Source organism: Dama dama, chromosome 16 (genome assembly GCF_033118175.1).
Source record: "Dama dama isolate Ldn47 chromosome 16, ASM3311817v1, whole genome shotgun sequence".
Classification (NCBI taxonomy): domain Eukaryota; kingdom Metazoa; phylum Chordata; class Mammalia; order Artiodactyla; family Cervidae; genus Dama; species Dama dama.
In genome coordinates, this window is record NC_083696.1 from 17,433,596 (window position 1) to 17,447,890 (window position 14,295).

At 36.1% G+C, this 14,295-nt stretch overlaps 1 protein-coding gene across 1 annotated transcript; it reads right to left on the minus strand.

The window, feature by feature from the left end:
- Window positions 1-2,132: 2,132 nt before the first annotated feature.
- On the minus strand, window positions 2,133-13,411 carry NIPSNAP3A (nipsnap homolog 3A). The gene is made up of 6 exons (XM_061163515.1): window positions 13,213-13,411; window positions 10,489-10,699; window positions 8,102-8,260; window positions 6,460-6,609; window positions 2,904-2,990; window positions 2,133-2,814 (listed from the first exon to the last, which is right to left on the minus strand). Exons 1-6 carry the CDS (start codon window positions 13,270-13,272, stop codon window positions 2,738-2,740), a joined length of 744 nt encoding a protein of 247 aa, XP_061019498.1. The 5' UTR covers window positions 13,273-13,411; the 3' UTR covers window positions 2,133-2,737.
- Between the last annotated feature and the right edge of the window lie 884 nt (window positions 13,412-14,295).

A 14,295-nucleotide genomic window follows, 5' to 3' on the forward strand; every position in this document is an offset into this window, starting at 1 on the left:
GGACTGATGTTGAAGCTGAAACTCCAGCACTTTGGCACTTGATGTGGACAGCTGACTCATTTGAAAAGACCCTGATGCTGGGAAAGATAGAGGGCAGGACGAGAAGGGGACAACAGAGGATGAGATGGCTGGATGGCATCACTGACACAATGGACATGGGTTTGGGTAGACTCCGGGAGTTGGTGATGGACAGGGAGGCCTGGCGTGCTGCGGTTCACGGGGTCACAAAGAGTTGGACACGACTGAGCGACTGAACTGAACTGAATATGCTATACGTTGTTGCTTCCCAGTTTACTTACAGCCAGAAGAATTTAACTTCTTTGGGTTATTTCACACTAATATTTCTACATTTAAGTTTTCAAACCAAAGCAGTCCTTTGTGTCTGAGAATTTACAACTTACTGCTCTTATAAGGTAAAAAATAGTGAACCAAACTGAACCACCATTAGGCGTTGGTGGTTCAAGCCTGTTAGTTTTGAAACTCTCAAACCTCTTTCTTCTTTTTAATTTTATTGTATTTATTTATTTATTCACTTTTGGGCTAGGCCATTCCCAGACCAGGGATGGAACCTGGGTCCCCCGAGGGAATTCCCTCTCAGACCTCTTTCAATAGTTTCATTTTGGTACTGGACTCAGAGAAATCAGTTTTGCATTTGCAAAAGCTGTCAGGTTTTTGAAAATGAAATGATGTTTTAACTCTGAATAAAACAATTTTACTTATTGAACAGGTGTTTTTAGAATATCCCTGGGATATTCTTCAGATAGACATGTGTGCATATGTGTGTCTGCCTCTAGTGAGTCCTCAATTGCATCAGTGATCCCTCAGATCCTCATTAACTTTCTCTTTGCAGGAAGAGCACATCAGTGGACATGCTTATGTCCATCTGTGTCACTGTTGTGATGTCCTTCTTCCCAGCCAGCTTTGTCATGTTCCTAATCCAGGAGCACATCAGCAAAGTGAAGCACCTGCAGTTCATCACTGGAGTGAAGCCTGTCATCGACTGGCTCTCCAATTTTGTCTGGGACATGGTAAGACCACCCATCTGCTGCTGTGTCATAAACCTCCATCAGGGCTCTAGATTGGATGAATAAAAGAGCCTCTCGCCTTCAGCAGGAAGTGTTCTAGCTATCCAAACATGAACAAAAGAAGAAAAGGCAGACAGAACTGTAAACTTTCATGTCACCAAACATGGCATTAAAAACAGAGCTGATCTCACACCAGAGCAAGTATGTCCACATGGATGGCAGTTAATACAACTACCACCTCATTCCCTGAGAACCTTTTAAAGAAGCTGAAGTAGAAGACTCTCAGTTAAAACTCAAAGCTAATGCCTCTAATATGTTTGATGGATTTGAACCTCCAGAGTCAGCGTGTTCTTTGATTTACTAGGAAACTCATCTGTCCTCCAAATTCCTGAGGACCAGGTAACTGAGAGGTGATCGAGCTCCCTGTTTTTTCAGTTTCCCCATGGAGAGCTAATTCATAATTTACTATATTGTTTTTGCAATATGTTAGAAACATTAAATAACATAGCTGTAAGTACAGATTACCAGGAGAGCTTGGTAGTACCAAATCTAGTTTAAGAAGGCTGAGGCACTCAACTTAAAAACTGAAGTTGTTTGTAAGAAGATCTTGTATCATCTGTGATGGTACTGAAGAAATTCTTTCAAGGTTAGGGGCAGGGTATTTACTTGAGGTGACTTAATATTTACAATAAAGATAGTATATTATTATTGTCTCATTACCTTATGGCAATACAACAGCTTCATAAATGAAGATAAAAATATAAAACACAATAAAAAGAATCAGATTGTATATGTAGACTTTTATTTACTTGAGGTGACTTAATATTTACAATAAAGATCGTATATTATTATTGTTTCATTTCCTTATGGCAATACAACAGCTTCATAAATGAAGATAAAAATATAAAACACAATAAAAAGAATCAGATTGTATATGCAGACTTTTATTAGGGCAAACATTTCCATAAGCATAAATATCTCACTAATATCTTTGTTAAAATATCTTTTATAAGATATTTATTAAATGTCTTTATTAAAAGTGATCCAAAATGAAGTAAAAATTAGTAAAACTGACTATAAATGAAGACACTGCAGCATATAAACCAATGATTCATCAATGATGTTTAATAACAGGACCTAATAACATTTTTCAAGTAAGTAAGTAATGTGAAAAACATTAATACAGATGACACAGATAACATTGTACTCTTCCATAGTAAAGAAATATGTTTAATATTTTTATGAACCCCATTTGGTATTATAAAATAAACCTGACTGGACAAAAACTTTTAAAATCTCAGAAAAACAGACATGATGAAAAAGGTAATAATGTATACAAATAATTTAAAGATATTATCATAGATATGGAAATGTAATAATCATTTGAATGTAAGAAAATGCTACAAAAGCAGAGGGTTATCAAAATAGAGAATGAGAGATATTCTCAAACAAATGAAAAATCAAGACCTGGTAATAAAGGCAAGTATTTTTAACATATGACAGATACTAAAATGCCAAGGGGAAAATGAACAGACTGTTTCCTGAAGTGGTAGTGACAATGGACAGACGTAGCTTTTAAATATGCAAAGGACATAGCAAATTAACTTACCACCTCCTTCAAAATAAAGTGAGAATCTCTTGGGGGAATTTAAGCACCAATAGCAGATACATCTTATGACAATTCATGAAATGCTCTGTATACCACTGGAAAACTATTTCAATGGTGAAAATGATGTAGGAATCAGAAGCATATTCTGCTGAGACTCAAGGAAGTTAACACTTTCCCGAACTGGAAATAAATTTGTAAGAAGGCATATAAAGTTATTGACTAAATTCGATTTGTTGTAAGAATAACTCATTCCTAGTGAAATAGCTTACCAGCTGCCACTACTCTGGGATCCTCATGAGACTGATGTCTCCCAGCTGCACGGCTGTCTGCACTTTCGTTCCACCAAAGAACATGAACTGCAGAAATAAACCAGGAATAGATGTTAAAGACTGTGGCGTTACTACCAATAAGAGACAGAAACATTAACCAGAAACTGAAAGTCCTATTCTTTCAATCAAAATAGTGAGTATCACAGGTAACGCTAAGTATGTTACTGATAAGATTTCAGAGGGGCCAGAGATTTGGGAGAGAAATAATTAGTCAAACTTGTTTTGTAGATGAACAAAGAAAAAGCTGGAAAAGAGAAGTAAAATAATGCAGCTAAAGACATAATCAGGCCAAGACCCAAACTGTATGACTTCCTAATACATGTTAACTTTATTTTAAAAAAGCAAGATTATAAAAAAGTTGTGCTTACTATTGAATATTTGGGTGATGGAAAGAAAAAAAAGTAGGATATTAAGTGTCTAAGGAAAAATTCTATTAAGTGCATTTCCTTAAAAAAAAATGGGAGTAAAATCACATTAGGATCTTGCTGTATATTATGCTTAGTCTTAGTAACATATTTTTAAAAATCAACAATTTGTACTTCCTCTGGAAATAATATTAATTTTTAATGGCTATGGGAATTACTTCTTGTAACAACATTTCATCCCAACTCCTTATTATTGGCCAATTAAATTATTTTCACTAATTCCATATTCTTTGAAATACTGGGATAATGTTCTTGTGCATAAATTTTTATAATATATACTATATGTATAGGAAAATGCAGAGAAAGAGGAAGTATGAGGCATTTCTATACCACCCAGAAAAAACCGTTTTAATACTTGGTGTAACTCTGTCCACAGTTATGCATATATATTTGTATTTACACACACACAAACACAGGCTTCCCTGGTAGCTCAGTGATAACAGTTATAGAATACATGTTTGTATTTAGACACACACACACACGCTTCTCTGGTGGCTTTGTGATAAAGAACCTGCCTGCCAAGGAAGGAGATGCAGGTTCAATCCTTGGGTTGGGAAGATCCCCTGGAGAAGGAAATGGCAACCCACTCCAGTATTCTTGCCTGGGAAATCCCATGGACAGTGGAGCATGGTGGGCTACAGTCCATGGAGTTGCAAAAGAGTCAGACATGGCTTAGCGACTAAACAATAACAACAATACATATAAACATGTATAAGAATATATGTTTATAGTTATAATTACATTATATGTGACACATATTTATATATCTATTTATGTATCACATGTGTGTTACATAAAGAAGTTCATACCACATTGTTTCCAAAGTTTCCTTACTATAAACAATGCTGATATAAACTTGATTAGAGCAGCAGTACATGTACATCTATGATAAGAACATTTACCACTAACATTTGTTGGGTGCTTGCTGCAGTGCTGGGCCTGGTTTAAATTTTGCATGTGTTAACTCATTTAGTTTTCACAATAACCTTAGGTGCAGGTTATTATCACTTTTGGACGAGGAAAATAAGTAAGGCACGATAAGGTTAAGTAACTCATTCAAGGTCATAGAGTTTTGTGGAGCTGAGATTCAAACCCAGGCAGTCTGGATCTGATTATTTTCTTAATATAAACTCCTAAAATTTAGACTGAGAGAAGCAAAGAGTATCTTATATACATATATACACACTTACAAATATACAGTGTATGTATATACACTATCCTCAAGAAGTGAAGTACTGATTTATACTCAGCATATTATATTATCATACTCCTAGTACACTGAGCATGAATTTAAGATGAAAAGATATGTGTACACACATTGCAGTAGTTTTTTAAATAAAAAAGTTTACACATTCGTTATAGTAAATTAGAGATTTAAAAAACCTTTAATTTGATCATTTAAATATGACTATGTATTTTATGTCCTTTCAAATTTTCTTCTGGTAGAACTAAAAACATTCATGTTTCCTAGAATGTAGGCAAAAACAATTAAATATTAAAGCTTTTTATTTATATTTATATTGCCAAATTATTGGAGGGGGGCAAACTTAAGCCTAACGCAGTACAACAGTATTTGTTTTTCCCTGGCCCCTCTAATACTGTATCTTTATAATACATTTTTATTAGGTAAAAAATGACATCTCATTATTGTTTTAATCTGCATCTTTTAAAATATATATTAGTCACCTGTGTCATCTTGGCATATGCTTTTCTTTTGGATTTCATATATATATATATACATATATATATATAAACACACACACACATATATACACACATATACACACACATATAAATGCACAAAATTTGAGCCTTTGAATAATAAAATCATCAGTTGATTCTTTTTTTTCCTTCATAGTTTCTTCATTTGTTTTTGGCTTACAAATGTTTTCACATATTAATAAATTTATCTATATTTTGTTTCAGTTATTCTATGAATTCAGTTTTTAACTGAGATCTGTAATCCATCTTGATTTTATTTTAGTGTATGGTATGAGATAGGCATTTAATAATTATCATAATTTTTCTCTTCTTCATGTATTTCTCAAATGGGACAAACATGTATTTTTGCACAGTTCAACTTTATTATTTCCTTTTTACAATATATTATCAGAATTTGAATTTCTGGGGAATGATTAACTCAGTTTTTGGATATGCTAGGTTTGAGATGTCCATTAGACATGAGGCAACTGGATATAATGGGTTTTCAAATATTAAAAGTCTTAATCATTTATTCTTACAGATAAACTTTATAAACATTTTCTGGGTTTGCCACAAAAAAACCCCACTCAAATTCTGATTGGAGTATCTTTCAACTTTAAAAGTTAAGTATCCCAAACAGATGTTTTTATTAAATAAATCAGTATGGTAATATATACTATGTGTATCTAAGTAGTGAGAGACTGGTTAATTTATTCTTTGTGTTTGTCTATGTTTTTAATATTATAATAACTATATATTACTTTTCACCCCAAAACAATCTCCTTATGTCAAGCAATACTATTTTTTAAAAAATCACAAAAGGTACAAATAGTACAAGCTTTCATGTATAAAATAAATAAGTTGTTAAGACAGTAAATTTTAAAAGTTTCCATTATAAGAAAAAAAAATTTGTAACTATGTGAGGTGATGGATGTTAACTAAATTTATTGTGGTAATCATTTCACAATATATCCATACATCAGATCATTATGTTCTACACCTTAAACTTATACAAGGTTATATGTCAATTATATTGCAATAAAACTAGAAAAAAAATAGTAAAAGTACATTAAAAAAATGATGAACAGGTGATTTCCTGAGATTCTTTCCAGTTTTTTAAAATTTTATCATTTTGATATATCAGAGAAAAGAGCAGTTCAATATTTGAAAAAGGCTTCATAAGGTATTGATATTCTATATAAGATTGAAAACAGGTTTACTTAACTCTTAAAATTACAAAAAAACTAATAATTTGGCAATAAAAAGTAAAATACACTCAATAATGAGAACAGAAACAAACTGAGCCAAGGAGTTTAACAGCAGATCAACAGTATACTTTGTAATTTCATAGAAGAGACGGACAACTGTACCTCTGTTGAGTACTCCATATTCTGCATGGAACACTCCAACTAATTTTGTGTAGCCTTGATTGACATGAGTATGAACTGCCCTTTTAAATGGGTCACCCCACAGAGCTGACCCACCAGGTTTCATCTGAAAAGTAGCCAGTTCATAGACTCCTAGAATAGGGAGAAAAATATTTTACAGAACACATTCAAGCAGTTTGTAGTCCTGTCTAGTTTGGTTTTGGTGAAAAGCTAATCTACATATATAGATTTGGAGGATCATACATGTATACATGTTTATGTAGACATATTTATTAATAATTTACACTGTTTTTCTGTGCTTTTATGTTTAGAAAGTCTTTGTTCTAGTTTAAGGGTGAGCTGTTTTAGCTTAATGTACAGAACAAAGAAAAAAGGACTAAAAGATACAGGTAAGTTATTATCTAAAATATTTTTAACCTATAAAATTTATTAATAAAATAGTGAGAATTTATAACAGAATAGGACTTTTTAGCTGCTTGCATCTACACTTTCATAACAGAAATGAATAAGAGTATTTTCCAATTTCTTACAGCTCTACTCTTCAACTTTCACTACTTTTTTGCTTTATGTAATTGCCTCCTATAGGTTTGCATTTCTACCAGCAACAGCAGGCAAATGATGAACCTCAGAGTTTTTGAGGGAAAATGAATCCTAAAGGAGATGCTTTTATTATTCCTAAATATCCAGGTAAATTCTTGAAAAGCATTTTACCTTTGGATAGAAGTATAGAGTGGATGGACAAAAAGAAACCACAGGACCAGTAGATTTGAGAAGTAGAGGAAAAACATGCAAGTTACTGAAGAATCATGAATAACACAGAGGAAGAGAACCAAGACTTGATATTATCTTTGAAGTCCAGTAGTTCATTTAGATGGTGCCAAAAGCTGAGGGGGATCTAGGCAGATAAGGATCTAAATAAGACTTTTCAATCTCTTATAATCTAAAATGCACTATAGAGTTGGGAATAATGGGGGGAATAAAATATCATTTAAATTGGTTTATGCTTTTTCTAATCTGACCTTTGGTTAAAACTGGATTGAGGTAATAATTTCTTTAAGTCAGCAAGAAGTGAAATCAGGAAGAAGACAAATCTTTAGGAATTATTTTCAAACTGAGAAATAAGAAAGAGGAAGACACAAATGTTAGACTACAGTAATATAGCTTGGCAGTTTCAGTTAATTCATTCCCCCCAAACAGTCAATTTTATAAGCAAATTTATACTTAATGATTTGAGATTGATAGTGATTTATGGAAAATACTTTAAAAAGTTTATATTGTTTTAAAATTATGATAAAATATCATACATTTTCCCTCATTTACCCATATGTGTTCCTTGTTCCCAGGGCCCAAATTCTCAACCTCTAGTGACCATGTCAACTTTTTCTATAATACAGCTAAATTTTAAGCATCAGAACAATACTAATTTGGAAAAATACTTCATTATTTAATGCTCATTTTAAAAATTAAGAGCTCTAATTTATTTTTATCTCAACAATCAACATATATTCCTATATTAAGCAAAAGATTAACTTCATTTTCCCCACTAGAAGTTTCATTTTTATAGTTTAAAATCTTAAGTAGTTTCTCCATCAAAGCTCAAAGTGAATAAGACAGAAGGACTTACCTTCTTTTGGAGGTTTTACTAATTTGCACCATGGCACCAGATAAGTGATTTCACTCTCCTGTTTATCAATAAGAGCTAAATTTGGAATGAGAAATTGTTCTTGCCATTCCTTATCTTTGGCCAAGGCTTTCCGAACTTCAGTTCGATGAGTAAAATTGTCTATAGGAAGGAGTAAGAAAAATAAAAATGTTTGATTTAAAACTACCTCTACTTTTTCCGGGTCATTCAATTTTATAAACATTCATGGAGGCCACATAAGAACTGTGCTATATTACTGGAAATACCAACACTGTTCCCAGTTGTTCATGGTCTTAAACAGGAGCAGCAATGTAATCAATTAATGATAATGTCATACAGTAGTGAGCTTTATATGCTCTAGCACTTAATAGGTAGTTGTGAGAGTTAGGTAAGTTATTGAATCTTTCTGTGTCTGTTTAACTCCAGGGCTGACGTAAGGATTAAATGAATTAGTACATGAAATGAGCTCAGCACAGCACAGTGTTTGATACCTAGTGAGCACTCAATATACGTTAACTATACTTACCAATTTTATTGAGGCATTTAAATTACAGTGCCAGTTTAAAAAAACACTTTTTCTTTGTTAGTGATGATGGTGAAGAGTGGCAAAGTCAAAGTACAATTGAATTAAATTTAACATGAAGCTAATTAACATGAAATGAAGTTAAGATTTGCTTTTCAGCCTCTCTGTGAACAAACAACTTCTAAAGAAATAGTGCTCCTTCTCTTGTCACCCATTCTTTTTAACCCAGTACTATTTCTCCTGTTTGTTACCCATATGTTACTAACATATGGGCCTAGTACTACTATATTTAGTAATAGGACCTTTTAAGACTAATGGTAAAAGAGTTTTCTATGGTTTATGCTGTGTAAATAAGGAATAACAGTTATCTTAGAGCTAATGTAAGTTATATCAGGACGTTACTAGTAATTTTCTTAGTGGAACATGATTCAACTGATGGTGCATAAAGGCATAACTTGTGTTTTAATGGGGTTTGTTCTATTACAACAAGGAGAGCCCCTAAACTATGGCCATGCTAAATACAGAATGAGTAAGAGTGCATTCTCAGTCGTGTCCGACTCTTTGTTACTCCACGGACTGCAGCTTATCAGGCTCCTCTGTCCATGGAATTCTCCAGGCAAGAATACTGGAGTGGGTTGGCATTTTCTACTCCAGGGGATCTTCCTGACCCAGGGATGGAACTTGATTCTCTTGCATCTCCTGCACTGGCAGGTGGATTCTTTACCACTTTACCACCTGGGAAGCCCTTTACATATAAAACTACTTTATGACTATTTGAACACTGATGACCAGACATTAAATCAAATTATTAAGTCGTGTCTGACTCCTATGACCCCATGGACTGTAGCCCATAGGGTTTCCCAGGCAAGAATTCTGGAGTGGGTTGCCATTTCCTTCTCCAAAAATTATTTAGGTATCATCAAGTCCTTATGTGACATCACAAAGATCTGATACTGTAGTAATAAATATTCTGGGGATTCCTGTAATCGTTCTCCTTTTTCTAAACTAGTGGTTGGTCAGCTTCAGTATCAGAAGAACTCACTCAGTCCCTTTTCTTTTACCTCCATAGACTAGTATGACAGTGAATTCCTTGAAACTATGGCAGCACAAAAAATCAAAAGTGGCCTTGAAAACAACAGAATTATTGAATCTTACAGGTGGATGAGTGGTTTGAAGTTAACTATCATCCCCTGAAAGTGAAAGTTGCTCAGTTGTGTCCAACTCTTTGTGACCTCATAGAGTCTATGGAATTCTCCAGGCCAGAATACTGGAGTGGGTAGCTCCAAGGGATCTTCCCAACCCAAGGATCGAACTCAGTTCTCCTGCATTGTGGGTGGATTCTTTACCATCTGAGCCACCAGGGAAGCCCAAGAATACTGGAGTGGGTAGCCTATCTACCCCTTCTCCAGTGGATCTTTTGGATCCAGGAATCCCCTATCATCTTCTATTTCCCTAAAGTCCCCTAAATGTTTGAATGATTTTGGCTAAAATGTTAATTTCCAGATGTAGCTTCAATATAAAAAAAAATAATTCTTTTCTTTATGACCCTAACCCACTTGGGTTCTTGCAATCACTGCTTTAAATTTTTCATAAAAAATCTTTACAATAAGCCACTCTAAACTTTTTTTTTAGAATTAAAGTTTAGTTCACAATATAAAGGTTCCAGTGATGGGCTGTTAGGTGTACTGTTGGGAAGAATAATCACTGAATTTATTTTTGGTGTTGCTTTTTAAAAGTTTTACTTAACCTGTATGTTTTTAAAGTAACACAGATCCAAGAACTAAGTCTCATGTAATATCTAACAGAATGGACATCTGTACTGAATGCTTAAGCTATTGACTCATACCATACTTCCAGATATGAAACACTTTATTCACTCTGCCTCCAAATTCTACACTCCAGTATCCAACCAATTCAGAGTGAGCTGTCCGAAGATGAATGTTTTTCTTAACATTTTCCAGGAATTCATTCATCTTTGAGGGCTTAAGATAATAGGTACGGAATTCATAGAATGTTCCATCATATTGTCTGGGGCCTGTAGCAAAAGATGAACACACCTGAAGAAAGATAAGGAAAATTTAAATATTCTGGGGAAGAAGGGTTTATAATATTATGTTACAACCAAATCTGAGTCTGGAAACAAGGGACACACATTAGATTTATAATCTGTTTGGACTTCTGTTGTCTTCTCTCCATAGAATTTTAGAGATATGTCAATAAAGATGCCCACTTTGAAACATTCTATAGCTACTGTTTCCTAGGAGGGCGTCCACCATTAGTCACTTTTTCATGAGAAGTTGCTCACAGGAAAGCACTGGGGCATTTTCTTTATACAAAAGGACTAGAATTAGGATCGTAATAGTCTTTACAAATAGTTTATTACCTCGTATTTAGCCAATATTCCACCTTTATTGAATAGTATATATGTTAGAGTTAAAACATTTAAAACAATTTCTAAATATACAGATATTTTGGCTAGCACAATGAAAATGTGTTTACTGGCAAAAATTCATTTTTTTAAGGTTCCTAAAACAATGGAAATTCCTGGTCTAATCAAAGTATTTTTTAAATCCAATGAAGCAGACCACTGGTCAAAAATAGGACAGGAGTTTAACTAATGGAAACTATGACCTAGCCAATTGTATTGTAATACGGTGATATCCTGTGTAAACCCTAGAAAAAGAAAAAAAAAAAATCAGTGTCAGAATTGTCTGAATAGTTACTAGGTTTTAATTACAGATGCAACCTGCAGAAGGGCATTTAATCCACCCAATTATAGCAGGTTGATGTAAATATCAGTTAAGAACCATTAGTTACTTCTGTAATAGTCATATGCTCACAATGTAAATTTCTAATTTGGTTCTCTGAGTGAACTTAACTTTCAGTAGGAAATGCTTTGTGTATTGTATGTTTGTGTGTATACACTGATATATACAAATACATACTATATATATATATATATACACACACACACACACACACAAATATACACACACACACTCACATAGTATTCTAGTTTACATATCCATCCTATTTAAGTTTTGTTAGCATGTGCACATTTCCTGAAGTTGATTATACCAGAATTATCTATTAAAATAGTTTAGGTACTTATAAAGTTATTGATGAATTTTAGCCATATTTTGACTGTCAAAGAAAGCAGTACACTTCATGCTGTGACATATATTTTGTTCACCGAACACAGTAATACATATATTTTACTTAACTGTGTATGAGGCTTAATTACAATCTCTTTTGAGGTCATTTCAAGTCTATGATGAGTCATATTCTTATTGCCCAATTGACTACGCTTGCCATCAAAAACAAGTGCAGCTGCCCCTGCATTTGGCAGATGTTCTTTTGGTGCCATTTTACCAAACTTTACTAACACAATATTAAGCAAATAAAAGCTGCCTACTACTTATAGTTTAAAAATATTATAAATAAAATATATCAGATATCAGAAAATGGGTCAATGGAATAGTAACAACTTTTCAGGGAATTCATATTTGGAGATCAAAATATGTGATCAACAGCACACATTTTATTATCACTGGCAGAAGAAATATACAATAGGAAAGCTCAGGGAAAGGTTAACAGCAAGGGGTATGTGGTTTGTGAGAAGTCATGAAGTGATTTTTGTTGATGAGTGCTTCCTTTTCTCTAAATTAGGGCTCATTTTCCTTAGTAGTGACTTCCAATTCATTTATAAGAGAACATCTGGTTGACATTTAATAACGTCAAAGTACAGAATAAAATTCTAAGGAATAATTCTTGATCCTGCCCCAGTAGAGAAAATCAGGATAAAGGCTGTAATGCTAATCTCCGGTGAATGGTTTCTCTTTAGTCTCCACCAGAAAGTCAGTTTGAGAAGGAAGTAAAAGCCTGAATATCAAAAGGAAAAATCTCTAGGTTAGAGTCACAGAATAGGCCAATCCCTGACAGTTAAGGCTGAATCACAATAATCTATTTTGTACATTTCTCATTCAGATTAAATGAAGTTATCATCATATTTGCTACGAGGTTCCTGACAGTGGCTGACTCGGGCACCAACCTCAGGAGACAGCGATAGCTGCGCAGATGCTCCAACACCCGAACCCTGGGCCCTCTCTTTATGGTTCTCTGCCTGCAAAATGCTGGGAGGTTGTGTATTTCATTTAAAAGGCGGAGAATTGTTCTGTTGCTCCTTCAGTCTGGAGGGGCTTGTCAAAACATACTAAGAGAGGCTGGACCAGTGCCTAGTACAGGCCCCAATGCGGCAACAGCAACCTCGCGGGTCCGCAAAGACGCAGCAGCTGGCGCTTCAGGCGTGTCCTCACGACCAGCGGGCACCCAGGCTAGGCGACCCTGGCAGTGTGTCTTCTCCTGAAGGCACCCTTCCTCCCTCCTTCCGCGCGTCCCAGGGACCCCCGCCTCCGGATTCCGAGACTCGCTAGAACTTCTCGGGCAGCACCGCGCGGGCCTGTCTGGGCCCACTGACGCATGCGCAGCCCGCGCTCTACCCCCGCAGACGCCCGCGCGCCCTGCTCTCCTCGCCCAGGAAACGTTTTGGGCGCGTCCCGGCGGCCGGTACCTGAGGCGCCATCGTTGGAGCAGCCAGGGCCCTAGTCAGGCTCCTTCGGAAGGCAAGCATGGTGCGGCTTCGAGCGCTGAGAAGGGCAGCGGTCGACACGCTTCCTTAAATTCCTCGTTTTGTGTCGTCCCGACTGGAAGGGAGCAGCGCCTGCACTGCTGCGGGAGGCCGGCTCTGGGCGGGTCGGCTCCTCCTCCTGAGGGGGAAGAGGGTGGGGCTGGCCGCCCCGTCAGCCGGGCCTCGCCGCACGCCGAGCCTCGGGAGCGTTTGGTGTCAGCTCTGACCCTCTCCGTTTCTTCTCTGAAACGTTCTTTTCCTCAGCGTCGGAAGGGATATTAGAATTAGCAGGAAGTTGACGTCCTCGTTCCTATACCACCTGTCTGGGCCCATCACCTCGTCTCCTTGCGCACTTGCGTACAGTTAATTGGTAAAAGCGCGCGTGTGGGACGCCAGTGTGTGACTAGAGAGCCATCACTTCTCTCAGTGCATTTTCCTTCCCCGTCTCTACTCACAGCGTGAAGCTCTAAGGCTCCAAATAATTTACATTGTTTTTTTCACGAGCTCAGAGAAATGGGGATACCGAGCTAGATAAGAACAATTCAAAGATAAACATACGTTGTCAAAATTTTGTAACTCTTAAGCAAAACCTGCCGGGCCAGCCGGAAGATTTCAGCGAGCAACACGACGCGTTCCTTTAGGCTAAGAAATAAAGACGCAGAACAGATGGGGTCGAGAGGATCGCTGCAGTCAACGATGATTGTTTATTTCTCAGGGTTACATATATACTAAACCAAGAAGAGAGGCATCCCAAAGAAAATTCTTCCCCATGTACATCATCTTTAGGATAACAATCACCAGAGCTCTCTCATGGCGCCAAAGGCATCCTACTTATCTTAAGGGCAGTCGTGCAAAGCTATCTATCTGCGCCTTGTGTGCATTCAAGGCTCACTAATGTTCTGTTAGGAGTTAACTTGGATAGTAAATTCCAGAGGGGTGGCGGGACAGAGAGCTATGTCTGCGAACAGACCCTTGATAATCAATCAAGGCAGCTCCCAGAGTCAGCTGTTTCAAGCCGCTCCCCGC